The 18,760-nt window shown below is 42.8% G+C and overlaps 1 protein-coding gene across 2 annotated transcripts in view; it reads left to right on the top strand.

Moving 5' to 3' along the window:
- Positions 1-18,760, top strand: part of LOC146208676 (lens fiber major intrinsic protein-like) — a 51,723-nt gene that overhangs the window by 18,371 nt on the left and 14,592 nt on the right. For both annotated transcript variants that reach the window (XM_084595910.1, XM_084595909.1), the window contains exons 3-5: positions 896-1,109; positions 3,496-3,576; positions 18,084-18,204. In XM_084595910.1, the coding sequence (XP_084452036.1) occupies positions 896-1,109; positions 3,496-3,576; positions 18,084-18,204 (416 nt within the window). The remainder of the gene's footprint in view (positions 1-895; positions 1,110-3,495; positions 3,577-18,083; positions 18,205-18,760) is intronic.

Raw genomic sequence — 18,760 nt, 5'->3', positions numbered from 1 at the left:
TTTAAATATATCAAACACTTTTTGTCTTGTTTAAAAATTTGCATAATTTTTACGAATAATATGAAACCAAAATTGCACGGAAGTGAATACCCTACTGAAAATTCCAGCATATATTATGCAGGTTTCTGTATACTAGTTTCTTGTAAAAGAGTTACCTGCATGAAACCGGGTGGAGTTGCCATACGTCCGCTGAACATAGTTAACTCTCATTAAATCGACCAACAAGGGATTAAGAAAAAAAATGTCCAAAATAAGTGAAAGTTATAATTATCCAATGGGTCTAAAAGACCTCGCGAAAACCATTGGTAACACAATAATTTTATCTGATGAACACCTGCACGGTGTTTGTCTGCATGTGAGTTGAAAGCAAAGTGGCAACGACGTTCTTTCCCAGTTTCGTCAAGGGCTTCACTTTGCAAACATCGTCGAGAACGCAGATTTCTCGAAAGGAAAGATCCCTCTTCACAAAACGCCCGGTCGCGTTTTTAGGATGCTTCACTGCATAGTCGATGCGGTCAAACATAGCAGTGAAGCCACTGAGTGCAGAGAAACTATCGTAAATTCGAAACATTTCGGTGTATGAAGCAATTTTCGAATATTCAAAAAAACTCCGAATCTCAGTTTTTCAAATACGAATACTAATCGAATAACCAACGTACTCGACTGTTATTGAACATTTTTAATATACGCACATCCCGGATTATAGCCCAAATTCTGTCTCGCCTAAATTCTGTCTCACTTATCTCCCCACACCGGCCTCCTTTCTAAATGTGTTTTCCTTTGCGAACCCTCGCTTGTTTTAAACAGTGGTACGGCTCTCTAGCACCTACAGCGCTCATTCTCAATACTTAAATCACCTGTCGCTCATGCGCTTGCTCTTCCTCATTTCCCCCAGCGTCACACTGCCAGGCCACCAGAGCTCTCTGGGCAGCAGCCGACCCCACGAGGCCCTAGGCGCCTGGCAGGCGTTCGGCGTCGAGTTCGTGCTCAGCTTCCTGCTGGCCTCCACGGTTTTCGCCACCAGGGATCCCCACCGATGCCACCTGGGCACCGGAGGAGGAGACGCTCTGGTTGTAGGATTCGCCTACCTCACCTGCACGCTAGCTGGGGTAAGTCCTCCACGTCGAGTTTATGGCAGCGGCAGAAAATAAATAGCGGAAGTAAATTGAAGGTACCTCAAGCAGGTGAAAAATGTCTGTGACTCTAGCTGGTGTAGGTCATCAGTTTCCTGCTCGGACTTCTCCCTAATGGACAAATACATGGCATGACATCCTCACTCAAGCATTTACGTAGTCGCGCAGTTAACCAATCAACTCGACGGCGTTAGAGATATCTTCCTGGAGAAACACCCACGTCGGCGTTGTGTGCGCAAAATTCCTGGCACGCCTCTGGCAAGTGGCAGTTGGCAGGTGACATGCCGTGCATTTATTGGTTGTTGGTCTGTGTGACGTCACGAGGCCATCCGAGATGGCCAAGTTGGCAAGCACTAACAGGTCATGCTCGCCATTGTAAGAGGAGAGGAAGATAGGCATCGAACTCCTGGGACACCATGGACCCCAAGTAAGACACGGTACTCCTAGGCCGCGCATGCACGTTTCGTACAACGTGGTTCAAGCGGAGCTTTATATCGACACCAAAAAATGTGTAGCATGTTCTCTAGCGCCCTCCCTTGTAGGGCTACGGCATTCTCTCCAAACTCTGGGGTAGGTTATCACCACTGAATGTACGGAATGATGTATACTATAGGAAACAGAGGCACGCTCCCTCTTCAAATAATATTTCGTGCAATTAACAATGACAGGAAACATTTAACTGGCGCACCAGCGATCTGAGGTGAGCTGTTAGAAGACAATAAAACATCGGTTAAACTATTGGTGATTGCTAGATCTTCTCATGTTTTCAAGTTAAAATTAGCTTCCGTTGCCAACCTGCGCCAGGACCTCTCCTTTCAGATGCAAGTTTGAGATAAGCATTACTACTGAGCATTATTACTGATCACTGTAATAATTTGTTTTTAATCCACTCCTGCTTGGCCTCACGGCCTGCAGTATGTAATAAAGAAAAAAGAAAGAAATAAAGAATTCCAGGACCTTCGCATTCTCAATAAGACACGCTGCATCTATGTCATGCAGGAGCATTCGTACGACTTGGTTGTATTGATTCGCCTTTTCCATTGCGGCATACCCTTGAAGGCGGAATTTCCGCCCCTATCCCAAACAAAAACAAAATCAAGAAACAATTTTTCTTCTTGTTTTGAAAAGCAAGAAGAATGTATAACATTCGTAAGGTAACTGCTATCGTAAAAACGCGCACCTTTCTGCAACAGCGCATACGCGGTATCGGCCTTAATTATATTCTGCTCACTTTGTATATACCCGCTGATGCCTCATCACAGCGATTTTTTGCGCATTGGTCACCACCCAAATTTGGCTAGTGTGGTTGTCCCGAAACAGGTCGACTTACACGGAAAAAATTAGTGCGCTGAATTTTTTATTTAACTACCTAAAGGTCATGCGGCTTCCAAAAATAAATTTCGACGATGAGCCCCTGGGTAGTACGCCGTGCCAAATACGTTCAAAACCCATGCGCCCATTTATCACATATAGTTTGTTTTTCGCCACTAACTTAGCCGGCCTCTTGGACAGCTTTCTATGGCGCTAGAGTTAGAAAACCAAAGCACCTACCTTACGGTGTGGCTGTGTGTATATCCCTTAAACATACTCTTCTTCGCGCCTTTGGTTCAGCCATAAGGTTTATTAAAGCATAAAATTACTTTTTTACACATTTTGCGCACTTACAGCATGTATTGTTGGCTGACTTCAAGGTTATTAATAATCTTTTCTTTTTTTTTTTTTTTTTTCTGTGGGCCATGGTGACTCAGGGGTTACGGCACACGACCGCTAAGCTTAAGGACGCGGGATCAAAATCAAAATCTATATTTCAACTGCGGTGGCAGCATTTCGACGGAGGCGAGAATCCGTGTAATAAGCGATGTCAGCGCGTTAAACACCTCTAGTAGTCGACATTTCTGGAGATATTTACTATGAAGTCCTCACAGTCTGAATCACCATGAGATATTAAATCATAAACTAAACATTTTGCTATTTCGTTTTTACTTTGCACCTTGCCCTCTCATTTATTTTAGTGGCCAATTAATAATTACGTATCGGGTACGCTGTCGTTTTGAAGGGTTTACTACCAACCGAATTCAGTTTTAAAGGCTCTATATTTATGCTTCAAGAGGGTACCACCACCTACACACAGAAGGGTAAGGCTCACAGGTGCACTTGAATCATAGCTATTCAGCGCAATCTCCCTGCGCTTGTGAACGCGCTGTGCGCATTTGCTATGTAAAATATGTAGGTGAATCTGCAATATTTCAAACTGTTCGCCTGAGTCCATTCGCACTCTAATTACTGTCGACTCGTGTATACAACCAACACGCATTTTTTATACGTTTCAATGCACGTTCTCTTGGCTCTCTCTACTCTCTAGCTACCGGCTTCCGGGGCATCGTTGAACCCGGCTCGGTCTCTTGGTCCTGCCTTCGTCATGAACAAATGGAAGAACCATTGGGTAAGTCCAATTCTATCTAATCACTCACTGTACTTGTCTTTCTATTTATTTAACCGCAACTATTGTCTTAAATGCAGGCTACTATACTTCTACTATACTATAAAGGAAATAACAAGAAAATAAGATTGGGATGGAGCGCATTTGGCAAGCACTCACAGATTATGACTAGCAGCTTACCGGTATCGCTCAAGAGGAAAGTATACAACAGTTGCATCTTGCCTGTACTCACCTATGGAGCTGAAACGTGGAGGCTAACCGAGAAAGTTCTACTTAAGTTCAGGACAACCCAGAGGGCTATGGAACGAAAAATGGCAGGGGTAGCACTAAGAGGTAGGAAGCGTGCAGAGTGGGCCAGAGAAATAACTCGTTACCCACATTCTAGCGGAAATTAAGAAGAAGAAATGGACATGGGCAGGGCATGTAGTGCGAAGAGAGGATAACCGATGGTCGCTTATGGCAACAAACTGGATTCCAAGGGAAGGAAAGCGTAGCAGGGGGCGGCAGAAAGTTAGGTGGGCGGATGAGGTTAAGAAGTTCACAGAGGTCAAGTGGATGTAGCTAGCACAGAACTGGGTTAATTGGAGAAATATGGGAGAGGCCTTCGCCCTGCAGTGGGTATAGTCAGGCTAATGATGATGATGACTATACTTCATTAGCCACTATAAATTCGGAACATGGGGCAGCAGATCATATTTGCTGCATTAGTAAAGCGATTCTAAAACTCCCATGGGTCTTTTCCTGCGTTCCGCTTGATTGTCTTCATGCAAATAGAAACTTCTAACAGACACACTTCTTTTAGTGTATTCGTTCCTGACGTTAAAAAAAGTTTTACGGCGTGTTGTGTGTGGATCTTGATTATACAGTTTTAAAAAGCGGGATACCAGACACTCCAACGTAGACTTTTTCTGAGAATTTAGCCTCGAGACAGCTCGGTAACAGCGCTAGCACTGCAGAACAATGCAAGCCAACCTGCACGCCTTCAGTGATTCGTCATAGGCTTCCGGTTGAGAGAGGTGCGGAAGCCATGACCAGGTTGTTGCGGAAAGAAGCCAGTCGATACCAATGGCTAAGAGAAGAGCCAGGTCTGTTTTTAGAGACAACAGCGCGGGGCGCTCCCACGGAAGACGCGAAGAGGGACAGCCATAACGAGTGCCGGCCAAATTAGAACCTGTCCTCTTCTTTCCTGCACTTATCTTTGCTTCATAAGTGTAACCCGAAGGCAACGACCCCCTGCAGAAGTAAAAGAAAATAAATTCTTGAATGCAGCACTGTACCTCGCCGATTCATCCGTGTGATACACTTTATTTTATGACGAATGACTTATCTTTCTCGTTCCCCCTTTCTGAGATGCTTGGCGGCTTTTTTTTTTTCCTTCCTTTGATGGCAGCTTTATCAGCGGTGATTTTTTTTTTTTGTATTTCTTTCGTTTGACGCATTATTACCTTCAGATTAACTATCCCGCGAACGTAAACAAAAGGAGCTCCAATTTAAAGAACTACACTGCTTGGGCTTTTTCCACCAGGCACCGAACGAAAAGCCGTTGTTCACGAAGTCATATTGGACAATACCAGGCTACATTTCACACAAATAGTATAAAATATTGTCATCTATAACGATAGTTGTGCCAGGAAATCCTTCCTGCGTTTCACTGCACATATTATTGAGCACTGATACTTATACCTCTTCTAACAAGAAACTAACCACCTCAAAGCCGCGCAATTACATTAGGTCGAAGAGGATGAAGCGTTTGCGCGTTGACCTACCATTCAGTGATAAATGTGGAGTCGTAGTTGTATGATCTTTGTTTCCAATATGTGGGTATGAGTGACTATTTCTGAGAAAGATGAGGTAAACAAATCGAGCCTTTATGATTGATTATATAGTTAATTAGCTTAGTTAACATATCATACGCAGTTATAGTGAGTATCTTTATACAATTTACATGGGTTGTATAATTTTCTCATGGGCGATTTTAAGCGTTTTTGTTTTTTGGGGGGTCATAGCAATTTAGTTACTATCCTCTAACACGGATAGTTATGCAAGGTGGCATTTAAATTCTCTTTCTCTGGCCTAGAGGAATAGGAGCGTCTGAGCAGTACGGCTGCTTTTCAAGTGCGTTCTCTGGGTAGCCACAAGTGCAGTGACGCGAAAAGAAGTTTAACATAGAAACTAAAGGTTCAATTTTTTGCCACTTGCGCGCTTGCACACTCTCCGACCAAAATTGCGTTACGCACACTCACACAAAAATAAGATATGTTCTTCAGGGACCTCGGCGAGAACTCCACCCCTGTTTTTTTGTTCTTTAGGCGAAGAATTTCAAATTAAAAAGAAGAGTAAAACCACATGACCACCTCCTCCATTCCATTCTCGCAAAGGTTCGTTGCTAAAACAAAAAAACAGCAGGTGTTTTTCGCAGTTTCATCATTCGACCACTCAAGTCCTCCACGCACGTAAAAACTGACATCGTTATGGATACTGGCTCCCCCGCCGACAGCTCCATGATTCTTCTTGATGCAAACGCCCTTCAGAAGATAGACTGCGCGGTTGGAAAGTCCCGGAGGACTACCCTGCTACAGTCTCTATTACTTTTATTTTTTGCTCTCTTCGTTCCACAAAAAAATATTGCGCGAGAACTCATACTCCGGGGCGGTTCACGCCCTAAGCCCCCACTGAAAAGTGCTATCATTTAGCCCCACCCTTTCTTGACACCGAAGGGATTTTTGTTTGGTTTTCGCTCTTTTTGTATCGCCTTCAACAGCTCCATTCTAATGGTGTATAAAACCTTTCGTGCCTTTTACGCTTCGCACACTTTTGAGAAGAGTCGAAAAATAAATCACGTATCCAGCATCCGTTTGTACATTCAATATAACGTTCCACTTGTCTCTGTTCTTGACGGTGGTCCGTAGCCGAGTATAAAGATGGATCCGCTGTCGACGGAAACACTGTATTCAGCGCACAGCGCCGAACTCGAACGGGACATGGTAAGAGCGCTGAAAGTGCCCTTTGTAATGATACTGGCGCCCACTGCTGTTTGGGCACAGTTATGATTATGCACGAAAGCCGAACGCACCTTATCTTCTCACTTCTGTCTTTCTTTCTATGGGTTTGTACACCGTTCACATTTTATCACGTCTTACTTTTCAACGTTTCTATTTCTGTAGTGCGTAACTTTTCTTTTTGGGTAAGTTAAGAAAAAGTGCTGGTTCCTAATATTTTTCGTCGCGAGTGCGTTTCTCCTTTTCTTTTTTTTTTATTTGCTTTGTTTCCCCTCTCAACAGGGCAGATGCGAACTGAACCTTTATATGAAGTGCAGTGAAGGATTTCGAAAGAAACTTTGCTGTTCATTTTAAGGCGAAAGCCCTTATTGGCTCACGCGGTCGTAGACAAAATGTGTCCCGCTTTTGCGGCTGCTCTGATTGGCTGAGGCAGGATGACGTCATAGAGGTCTCGACCAATCACTGAGCACCACCACAGTTTTCTAGAATGCATGCCTTATATGACCATATGCCAATCAGTGATCACTTACTAACTAATGACTAAATAATTGAATTATTAAATACTAAGCAATGACTAATTGAGTAACTCATTAAGTAATTAATTAATGACCAATCAATTAGTAACTAATCAATTACATACTTAATGACAGACTAATCAATCAATAAATAATTAACGACTAATTCATTATTATGGCCCTCAGACTTTCGCCTTTCACTACTTTAGTCGCTAATGTCCCTTGTAATTTCTATAGACTGCGACACACTTATCCACAACGAGGCCTCAAAAGCAATGCAATAAGCAATCTTTGCGCGCGATGTCACGTCTTTCCTAGCAAGTGGGAAATGAAACAATGCACGATTTAGTAGACTCAGCAAAACAAAGCTTTACCTCCCTCGATTACCATTTCTAGGAAGCGTTTTAAACGCACTCTTCAATCCAATTCGTCTTTCACTCAAACCACACAACGAGTCTCCGCTGATAAATAAAAATTTTGTTTTTACTTAATACGATAGGTTTACAGAATTTAATACCCTTCTCGTATCGTTCTTCCTAACACTGTTCAATTAAAATATATGAAACTCTAAAAAAATACAGCCTCAGGTTTCTTGGACGTATGATTATTTTCAATGTAATCTCAATCAGATTGTTCACTTTGCGCCGCCGGTGTCAAAGATATGCGTGCTTTCTTTGTGCAAGCTTTTTTTTTTCTTCTTACGCAACCAAGCCTCCACGGCGTGAATGACGTTCTCGATAATTTGAAACCTGGATCCGTGAAGCGTCTAGTTTAAAATTAGAAGGTACTAAGTCAAAACTGTAAAAACGATGGGGAAGCACAGTGCAGCCAAATTTGCTCATCCTTTTTTTGTTTGTTTGTTTGTTTGTTTGTTTGTTTGTTTGTTTGTTTGTTTGTTTGTTTGTTTGTTTGTTTGTTTCCAGGCTGCCAAGAGGACGGTCATTGTTGCCCGTGTTGGCACCTTGAAAAAAAAAAGAGCGGGTATGATTAAGGCACGCATATACCGTTGTTCATCGCTGCTGTAAAGCCATACAGTTTCACAGAGGCTACAATGCAAGTTATTATAGTTGCGGAGAATATGCACATGTATTATCTGTGAGTTCCGTAAATTCTTTATGTGTTTCATGAACAGCATTCGAGTAAAAACAAAAAATCAGGGCATCATTTTTGGACGCCCTAAGTATTTAATTCTAGATTGTTTCATTTTCCTCTTTCATTACTTCGGCGTCTTCCCTTATTCGCGCCTTTTTTATCTGGTTATTTCTTTATATATATATATATATATATATATATATATATATATATATATATATATATATATATATATATATATATATATATATATATATATATATATACAACATTCTTATGCATGTAGGGGGACGAGAGCAATAGGGCGCTAATTGCGTGCAATGTCGTTCCATAAAAATTACAAGTGTCAAAGCCTTTTGCGCCGAACTAGGCGAGCCCACCCATGCTGCAAGAGCTGGTGAACCCTTTACGAACAAACTAAACCTCGCGTTAGCATGCAAGGAGCGTAAGTACCTCCTTTTCTCTTTCACCGCTGTGACGACCACGTTCGTTACAAGTCGTTAGCCCTTGTCGGCAGCGATAACTGCTGTTCGCTCGACGAGGTCAGGCGCAAACACAAAAGAGCATTTCGACGCGACCGCTGAATCCTAATGCTCCCGCGACTACCTATACGCCTTCAGGGCTGTTTCGCTTGACCTTATAACTTAGGCAGGCAAGTAATAAAGGGCGTAACTAATTTCTCAGATTTGTAACGGATAAAATTAAACGCTCGTTGCGCGTGGCAGCCACTCATTACGTTAGCAAACTTGAAACGTGAACTGTAATTAAAAGGAGAAATCGAGCACAAATTATACATAAGTACGCGTTAAAGACACAGAAACATTCAGAAACAATAGTTCTAGTTCTAATAAACTTATATACAGCGAAGGGTAACTCAGATGTGAAGGTTCGACACTTCGGGCTCGAGTGCGTATCTCGAATTAGTGAGAGGGTATAATTAGGCCAAAACAAAGGCTCATGTGCAATTATTGATGCGTCTGTGTAATGAAACTTAGATGCTTCGCTCTTTTATTCTGTATAAATCTAGTTGTACAATGCAGTGTCAGCCCATGCTTCCCATGCACCAACAAAACACCTGTACGGCATCGTGGCGCGCAAGATTTTATAGGCTAGATTTTCACCCCAGTACGAAAACTATTACTGGCGCCATATCTGCGATACTCGAAGAGCATATAAATACGAAGCGTCGTAAGCAAAGTTTGTCGCAATCCGTTTTAAGGCGAAAACCTTTCTTAGGCTCACGGAACAAAATTCCGCACGCGAGAGTTGTGCGCGGGATCTGTGCGCGAAATCTGTGCGCGAGATCTGTCACTGTCCGCGAGATTACATAAGATGCGTTCTTCTCTAGTGTTCCGCCACCTTCAATCCCACATATTGTAGAGATTTAGCATACCGTGATCCGCGATCCGCCACCGTGGCCCTCTACCGCTCGTGGGCGGGGCGAACAAGCTGATTGGTTCCAATGCGGCAGATCTGTGTGCCAACATCCAGTATGTGGCGTCATCTATTGGAATCAAAGTGTTCTGGGAATGCGCAGTGAAACGAGCGGTGGCGGATCACAGTAGCGAATCGCGGATTACGGTGTGCTAAATCTCTCTATTAACGTGCTCCAAGGAACGCCAAGCGACAGGAACGATAGTGTACCGTCCAAACACACTTGCTAGAGCAAATGTGACAGATACTGCCCTTTCCTTTTCTGTGAACCAATTGTAATTATATGCAGCCCTGCAACTAACACCGATGAGAGGCAAACGATAAAATGCAAATGATAGGAGAAGAAGAGTAGACTTTCGCTATTCTCCTTTTAAGACACATCTAAGATACCCTGTCATTTGTATTTTTATTTATAAGTAATTTGTATTGTAAACGTAAAAGGGCTGCTCATGTTAGCAGACGCGGTGGCGGTTTGGCTTTGGCGTTCGGTTGCTGGTCCGAAGGTCGTGGGTTTGAATCCCGGCCTTGGCAGTCATACTGTCATAAAGGCGAAGCGCAAAAGGCGCCCCTTTGTTGTGGCATATCAGTGTCAAACATTGGCAAACGCAACTATCATAACTACCGCAGTTAAGCGAAATTTGCGCAACTAATCTTGTATACTTCACGTGACCGCTTAGGAGTCTCGTAATTTCTCGAACCAAAACACTTTACATTTGATTTGTCTTGTTAGTTTATTTATTTTCAACACAAAAATTTCCCATTCCAGTGTTTTACGGGAGATCAGAAAATTCAGCCCACTGAAAGCAGAATAATTTTCCACTTCATTGCTTGAACCATTGAGCGTGGAGCCACTCAAGGTAAATTTTCAAAAATATGTATGAAAAAGTATTAGTGGGAAGACACTCTCTTCAGTTAATGCGTGCACGAAAAACAAAAGGCAACAATCTTCACAAAGCCTCCGTCTGTCCTAATGGGCACAGATAAATAAGTGAAACAGCCGCAGAAGCCGCTTCGGTAAGAATAGCGCGAAGAGATTCAATTACCGATTAATGGGCGCTCACAATGGGCACAAAGGACACTTGTGCATAATTGCAGAGTTCTCAAGATGACCACAGAATGGAAGGACTCTTATATTACTGTCTGGCACCGGTTAGCGTCTCAGTTGATAACAAAGAAGTTCCGCACTGTGAAAACGCTGTTCTTTTTTCTGCTGTTCATTCCCCCCCCCCCCCCTTGCACTGCTTCGACACCAGTACATATATACAGCTTCGCTTTATTTCTTGTATCTCTTCCTTTCTATCATGTTAAGAGAACATTTAGTTTTGTGCTGTCTTCATGGCATTGTTTCCCTGAAAAAAAAAAAAAAATGGGCTATGGGCTGCCGCGAAACATGTCCGTAAGTCTACACAATGCCAAGACGGGCCTAAAAGCAGGACTAAGCATAGGCTTAGCACAACACAAAAGCTATACCCTGCCCCCACCGGATATATCAAAATGGCTGATAGGGGCCTTTCGGGGGTCTGCATTCGTCTACTAAGTGAAGAGCATTGACGCACTTATTTCGTTTATTTCATACTTAGACGACACTAGATGGCGTGAATGGCTTCGTGATCTATATGTAGTGCATACACTGTGCTAGCAGCCGTCTTGTAGATAAGTTGTCATGATGTGTGTGTTACTTAAAAATGACTTATGCATCGTTTATTTCTACTACCCGCTCCACTCCCACACCCGCCAACTTTTTCTTTTCTAACCTGTAAAGCTGTCTTTGCCTTCACAATAGGCTTTCATAGGAGAAGAGGCTCTTTCAAAAAAAAAAAAAAAAGGCAGTTTAGAGGCGCAAATTTTTACGCGTTTAAACTGTTTTGAGTCAAACAAAATTACGCTTATAATCCGGTTTAATGCGGCTTGTGCGTGCTATAAATCAAAACATGACTTTACAAAAGAAAGCGATCTCAGCAGTAAGACTTATTCTCGTTGTAAACCACTCCAAATGCTAATTAATTTACAAACCCTGCTTCCCTGCTTGGTTTTTCCAGTCGCCAGTCATTACGAGGCCTATGATGCATAAAGTTTCTAAAATTTATCCAAAGGAAAAATAGGTGCTGCGATCGCTCATCCATCGTACGCAGGCGCAGGAATGGCAGAAAACGAACACTTTGTACCTTGCTTGGCTAATGCTTGCCACAAAACGGTTTTAATACTCATTTTAATACTTCAAGGTTCTTTATACAAGCCTAATAAAAATCATTAACTACAGTCAAGCTTATTAATGAATCGACAACTGCACTAATAAAGGAATTAAACCTGCGTAGGGGTGAGATTAGCGTGTGGCGCAGCTGTGACTGCAGAGCAGAATCTACATTTTAGGCTTCACTCTAGTCAATACTAATACAAAGCGTCATTTTCCCTATATTCCAGCGAAGGATGAAGGACTCTTAAAGACGCTCGTAAAGAAGTTGACATGCTTTTCCCTCTAGAGAAATCGAAACCCTCAGCCATCGGGATGTTTTGACAGAGATGGATAGCAGGAAGGGGATACTTCAAAACATGAAGGAAGAGCAATGTTTTCTTCATCGGGTCACCTAAAAGTGCATTCGTGTGCGTTCCTCGCTTTGTGCTCTTACCAAATGTTTCCACGCTTTCTGGGAGCCAGAGCCTATAACCAAGAAGCTTTCGTCCTTGGCAAGCCGTAAGCTAAGTTCTTATTTCCAAAAGAGCTCGTGTTGGATGGTGTCAGAGCGACGAGAATACACCTGCTTTAGGGGGGGAAATGTAAACAACGGCTATAACACGAAAATGGCAAAAAAAAAGGATACAAATGGCTAAGGCTACCTTGTTGCACCTCTCAGTCGCAGCCGGCGAATGACAGCGAGAAAAAATTTCTTTTTTCCTACACGTCACAACGCTTTCACGAGCACGACCGGCCGACTCTTCGCTCTCGCATTAGCGAAAGTGCATCGCCGAAGGCACCTATAATAGCGAACGGCAAACTGTGCCGAAGAAGGCGTCACGTACGCTTCCTCGTGTGGCAGATGTGCGCAGCAGACAGACGGGCTCTTAGCAGCAGCCAATTCTCTTCTCTCCGGCCCGATTCTGTCTTTTCCGGAACGCGGCACTCCTTCTGACACACGTGACACTCGCACACACGCACACGCTAGCTCGCTCTCGCAAAAACACGCACACACGCACTCATTTGCTCTGGCACACACGCTCAAGCACAAACAAACCTCACCTCCTTCTTTCTTTTCTCGCCCTGAACAAACATCCGCGCACGCACTGTCTCTTCTTTTCCCGCTATCTTACACAAACAAAAGCGCGCACATGAACACGAACGCGAACAAAAATGTACAAGTCCGCATCCCCGGAGGACGCACAGACACACACTCATACACACACACAACAGTTGCGTCCTTGGCTGGGAAGCACCAGCAGCAGCAGCAGCAGCAGCAGCAAGGACGGCGGGTGGGTTTTTGCTCCACATTAACTGCCGGGCAAAAGAGGCCGACCCGGGGTGTGTGCGTGTGTGCGCGCAAGAACCAAGATCGATTCCTCGGCAGCAGCGGCTGTCGCGCGCTGTTTCTTCTCGGCACCAGGCACGGTGGAAGGCCTCCGGGGTGCGATATTTCATCGTCCACCAAGCTGCTTGGTGTCGCTTCGAGACAGGAAGCACCGTGCCGTGGCTGCCGCTGCTGCACCAGCGATGCCAGAGCCCAGAGCTAGATGAACAAAACGCACGAGAGGCAAGAAGAGAGAAAGGCTACCCGCGACTCGTTCGTGGATACCGGGGGCCCGGGACAACACTCCCGTTCCCCGAGTGAGCCTAATCTCGTCCCCGTACCGTCTTCCAACTTGCCGGCCTGTGCCCATTTACTTTTTCCCCCTTTGCCTGTTGCCCTCCCTTCATCACTAGTTTCTTCTTTCTCCGTGCGACAAAGCTCGGGTAACATGAGAAGGCTCTCTTGCTTCCTCGTCCAGTGGCTTCGTGTCATGTATTTCTGGTAGCGGGACGCTGGCCTCATAGCTCTCGCTAACCGTCGCGCACAGCGCCTCTACGCGCGAGGCCGCCGTCACGCTCGCTGCTGATCCAGTCAGTGAAAGATAAATGAGGTCAGACACCTGCCTCCTTCCCTTTTTTTCTTTTATTTCTCTGCGTGATTCTCACTAATGAGTAAGCAGAATCTTCTTCCAAGTTCACCAGGGCGGAAGTAATTGAGATCAGCTCTACACTGATGCATGCGAGCCGTTGCAGCGGATCCTAAACAACACGCGAAGTTGTTTTTGCCGTTGGGTCTCAATTGCTATGTTACATGATCATGCCGTATCTCGCTTGCGCAACCACGCGGGTAACTATAGTTTTGTAACTTCCTTCATATTGACAGCACAGAAATTGGCGCATTAGGTCTCTGCAAAGCACGTGCACTCGGTTGGAAATGGGAAAGGTAACTGTGAGGAAAAGAAAAGTGTGGTAACTGTCTCGTTCTGAGTTGACCCCTTAACTATACCCTGTGATGCACGAGATGATCTAAGTTTTAAAAGAAACAAGAAAAGGAAATAAATGCAGAACCAAAGACGTATCTACTGTGCGTAAAGTATAAAGGGACCCCAGTTCCCCAGTGGCAATAATTATCATCTGAGGTACCCTGAACTGTAAAGAAAATGATGAAGTGTAGAACTAGGTGCAGAATATAGGTAAATGAAGTCAAAGGAAACTGAACAAAGGCTTCGAAAGGAGCTTTCGTATGGTAGCCTATTATTCGACAAATAGATTTGCTTTCATCAGGACAACGCGGCCATCACTGGCGGGGGTTTGATGGGTTTTTCCTTTCGAAGAAGAAAATCAGGAGCGGGTACAGGAGGCGAGTAAGGTGAAGAATAGCGACACAGAAGAATGTTGCCTTGAAGATGGCTCTGTCTGTAGTGGAAACCCGTTATACTCTCACCTCATAATATGGATATAAAAGCGACATCCACAGGAAAAAAAAAATATAGATTTTCAACTATTGCCTGCTTGTATGGTCTCGGCAGCCTGTCCGGCACGGCTGCACTCTCAGTCTTTAGCGAGACGGCATGTGTGTGTGGCGTATTTACCTAGGTTAAATGAAAGATCAGCGCAGATAGAACTTTATGAATAGGGTGATGTTTACTGCACAGCGCGACAGTGCGTTGCAGTTTTACACGAGGCTTGATCTTCTGCAGCGATAGCCCTGTGTTCTCGTGCCTAGGCATGATAATGAAGGCAACAATGTTACAGCACAGCACGAAATAAAACATCATGCGCCGCACGAATACGTGGCACCATCTGTGGAACACCTAATGTACTAGATCGGGGAATAACGCACAATAATGCAGTATAACGCGAAACTCTCAAATCAAAGCAGTAGAGCTAAGATTCTCAAAGAATCGCGCGAGGTCCATGATCAATCACCACAAAAAGCAGGCTCGATGCTGGCAGGTGTCTGTAGGAGAGCATCAGCTATTCCACAGAGGCCATGAGAAATACAGCTGAAGCAGTCTCCTTGAGGGGAAATGAAATGATAGATGCGCTATTACACGTATGAACTAAACTGCTAAACATAGGGCTGGAGTAGCAATACTAAAAAGGATTGAAATTGACTAAGATATTTTGCTTGATTTTTTTTTTTTTCATATGCAATGATGTCGAGAGCTTAAGTAGATTCTTAAAAGCATGCTGCGTTTCAAGTATCAGCCACCGTATTCTTGTGTTGATGCCCTTCTTTTCCATTTAGATCGCTTGCATAACTATGTCAATGAACACCGTCTGAACCTATTTCTCAATGGGGACCTTAATATCGATTTATTGAAGTCTTTCTCTACCGAAAAGGAACTTGTATCGACGCTGCAATCCGCTGCTCACGTCATCTTAACACAAAGTACAACTCACGTCACAGTGCAATCTGCTACACTTCTTGATGTCTTAATCACTAATTTCAGTGGTGACTGTTCTATGTCCGGAACTTATGCTGTGATATTAGTGACCACTACCTAATTTTGTACCTATATGTGGCGTTATAACAAAAGAAAATGCTCTATCTGTAGTCAAAAAGATCACAAAGCATCGCACCTGCTGATCTTGCAGCGTTTCCTTAAGTGTTATGAATGGAACCTGGAGCGATGACATTTACTTTAGATAACGCCGATGATGCATATCAGCTTTTTATTTCGCGATCTAAAGCAACATACCGAGAGCACTTTAAAGAAAAAGTCATTAAAATGTCTAAGATAAGCCGCAAACAATAGGTCAACAATGACTCACTTAAATTATTAGAAAGAAAACGAAGTTGTTAAAAACATCTATCAAAATGAAATTGTTGTCTGACCTACAAAATTGTAAACAGTAGCGCACTCAACTGATTTCGTAATTGAGAACTGGCAAAAATACCTACATAACAAGCTTATGGCCGACCATTCTTACGGAGGCACTCGGGTAGGGTTAAAAATGGCAAACTGCTTCATCGCACTTCAATTGGCACAGCTTACTCAGCTTACTCTTCAATTACTCAAAGTAGAAGAGGCAAAGCTTGAAGAAAAATTCAACAGTTTTTTTTTTTTTTTTGATCTGCCAAAATGATCTGCCAACAGTCGCAAACCATAATATAAATGCAAAATTCTCTATTTTCGTTGAGCCACCGATGAAAACGTAGTTGGCAGTATTTTTGCTTCCTTAAACAACAGCAGATCTTGTGATAAACACAACATTGAAATCACATCTATAGAATACATCACTGCCTAGCTCCCATCCTCGCCCATACTTATAACCTGGCGTTGCCCACTCGTCTTTTTCCGAAATTAATCCAAGTATCAAAAGTTATTGTTATTCATAAAAGAGAGATATGAATGATATGCCCGACTATTGCCCAAGTTAATCTTGCCGGCCTTCTTTGAAGGATTATAAAAAAATTGTCCGAAAAAGACTGTTGAACATCTGCTTGAAATCAAAACTAATTTCCCCTACACAACATGGCGTTGTTAACCGAAACTCAATAAAAGCAGCGCTATTAACGCAAAACAAATTACACTAGATGCAATTGAGGATCGCCAGGTCTGTATTGGAGATTTTGTATACTTTTCATAGAATTTTGACCGCCTCAGTAAAGCTGTTTTATTGCAGAAGCTGAAGCTATATGGCATGCGTGGTACAACCTATGGCTTTATAATATCTTACCTCCAGCATCGTTTCCAAAAGGTAAAAATAGGCCCCCACATCTTCTTCTGGCATCAAGCAATTACTGTTGGTGACTAAAAGGTAACATATTAGGGCCGCGTCTCTTTATGCTGTATATTAATGAAATAGAAACAATTCACGAAAAACCAAAATATGTAGTGCATGCAGATGATACAAGACTTCTTATTTTAAGAGAACCTCCTTGAAAGTCCTCCTTCCGGTCATTAATGACGCATTAAGTTATTTCAAACTACAGAGTGCAAAAAAATGCCCTACTCTTAAATACAGAAAAAAAATGAAGCAGTTCTGTTTAGCACAGAAAATACGACTATCCAGAAATTTGACATAAACATAAAAAACCTTGCAGTAGAAAGCACGAACATTATAAAAACTTTTGGTATAATTTCCACTGTCATATGAGCTGGAATTCGAGGTGAAATCTGCTATACCTCGCCTATCAAATGTGTTGGCATTATTGCTAAATTCCGACATTTTCTTCATACCTCAATCAAGTTAAAAATATATGACTCTTTTTATCTCATTCCAACTACTGCTTTGTAGCGTGGGGTACCACAACGGAAACAAACAAATCTAAGTAAAATATACATGTTTTAAGAAAAAAGCATTTCGTTCAATAGCTAATACTGATTATTATGACCCTGCCAATCATCTGTTCTCACGTTATAATGTCATTTCAATTCATAACCTCTATGAATACTATTTAGTGACCAGGTATAAGAAAGATCTGCGGTGTAATCACTCAGTTCACTTCACGCCAACTACTCCGACGTATGCCCTGCAAAATACAGAAAAATGCTACATCCCCTTTTGCCGCACCAACTATGAAAACCAGATGCTCCGTTTGAGAAATTCAACATTGCTTAATCACTTCTTATTGTTAAACATCAATCTTGAAAAAGTAGAGCGCGATGAATTCGGCCCATATGAACGTCTCAATATTGGTGTTGCGTTGTGTAAGTGTAATGTATGTGAATGCGTGCAAGTAAGCATGTGCTGTATTTGTGTAAAAGTGTTACCGATATGGAATTTGATTTCCTGAACTGTGTATTTCTTGCTGTATGCCTTATAATAAGGGTGTCCTTGGGTCCCTCAAGTGATTAGTAATAACTTCTTTTATCCGGACCTACCTACACCAATGATGTAAATAAATTGAACTGAATTGAATTGAATGGTGCAAGTTGATTAATCGTCGTTCATAAATCGATGGTTATTTCGTGGTATTCAGTCTCAGGAGACAAAAGTGAGTTTATACCAACTGCGCAGGTATACTGGTTGGGGCCCGTGGCTGGGGGCCTGCTGGCCGGTCTCATCTACGAGTACATCTTCGACACGAGGAGATCAAACCGAGAGCTGCGAAGGCGAAGCTTCGAGGACGCCGAAAAAGGTAAAACGGTCGACTGGCAAGCTCTCTTTTGATGCAAGATTATTTAACGCCTACGGTTTCACATTTGTATATCATTCCGTTCGTCCATCCATTCCGGAAGAAAATGACTATACCTCCCTTGGAACACAATCACTCCCGCGTGTAGACAGAAGGGAGTCCTAATAAATATCTACAAAAGAAAGAAATGAATTAAATATGTGCGTCACAGCAATTGCTGCAGCAACAATTACCTCCACATATCCTAAGAAAAAAGATTCGTTGGAGGCACTTACATTTCGAAACTTTTCCTACGACTCTTTGCACTAATTTGTTGCTTTTTCACTTATTTGCTCCTTTTTTCTCTTTCTTTTCTTTTTTTGCTTCCTTATTTTTGTCTATTTTCTTTTACTCTTTCTACCTTTTCTCTTTCAGTTGTTTTCGTTTTTTACGGTTTTTACTTTTCTTTCTATTTTACTACTCTTTTCCTCTTGTACTTTTGACTGACTGTTTTCGATGTCTTAACACAATGGCGAGGCCTGACATACAAGCTTTGCAACGCTTTAGCACGTTTTTTGAA

The sequence above is a fragment of the Amblyomma maculatum genome, chromosome 1 (assembly GCF_055883805.1).
Source record: "Amblyomma maculatum isolate TAMU_Amacu chromosome 1, ASM5588380v1, whole genome shotgun sequence".
Taxonomy (NCBI): domain Eukaryota; kingdom Metazoa; phylum Arthropoda; class Arachnida; order Ixodida; family Ixodidae; genus Amblyomma; species Amblyomma maculatum.
This window is presented reverse-complemented; position numbering and strand designations above follow the sequence as displayed.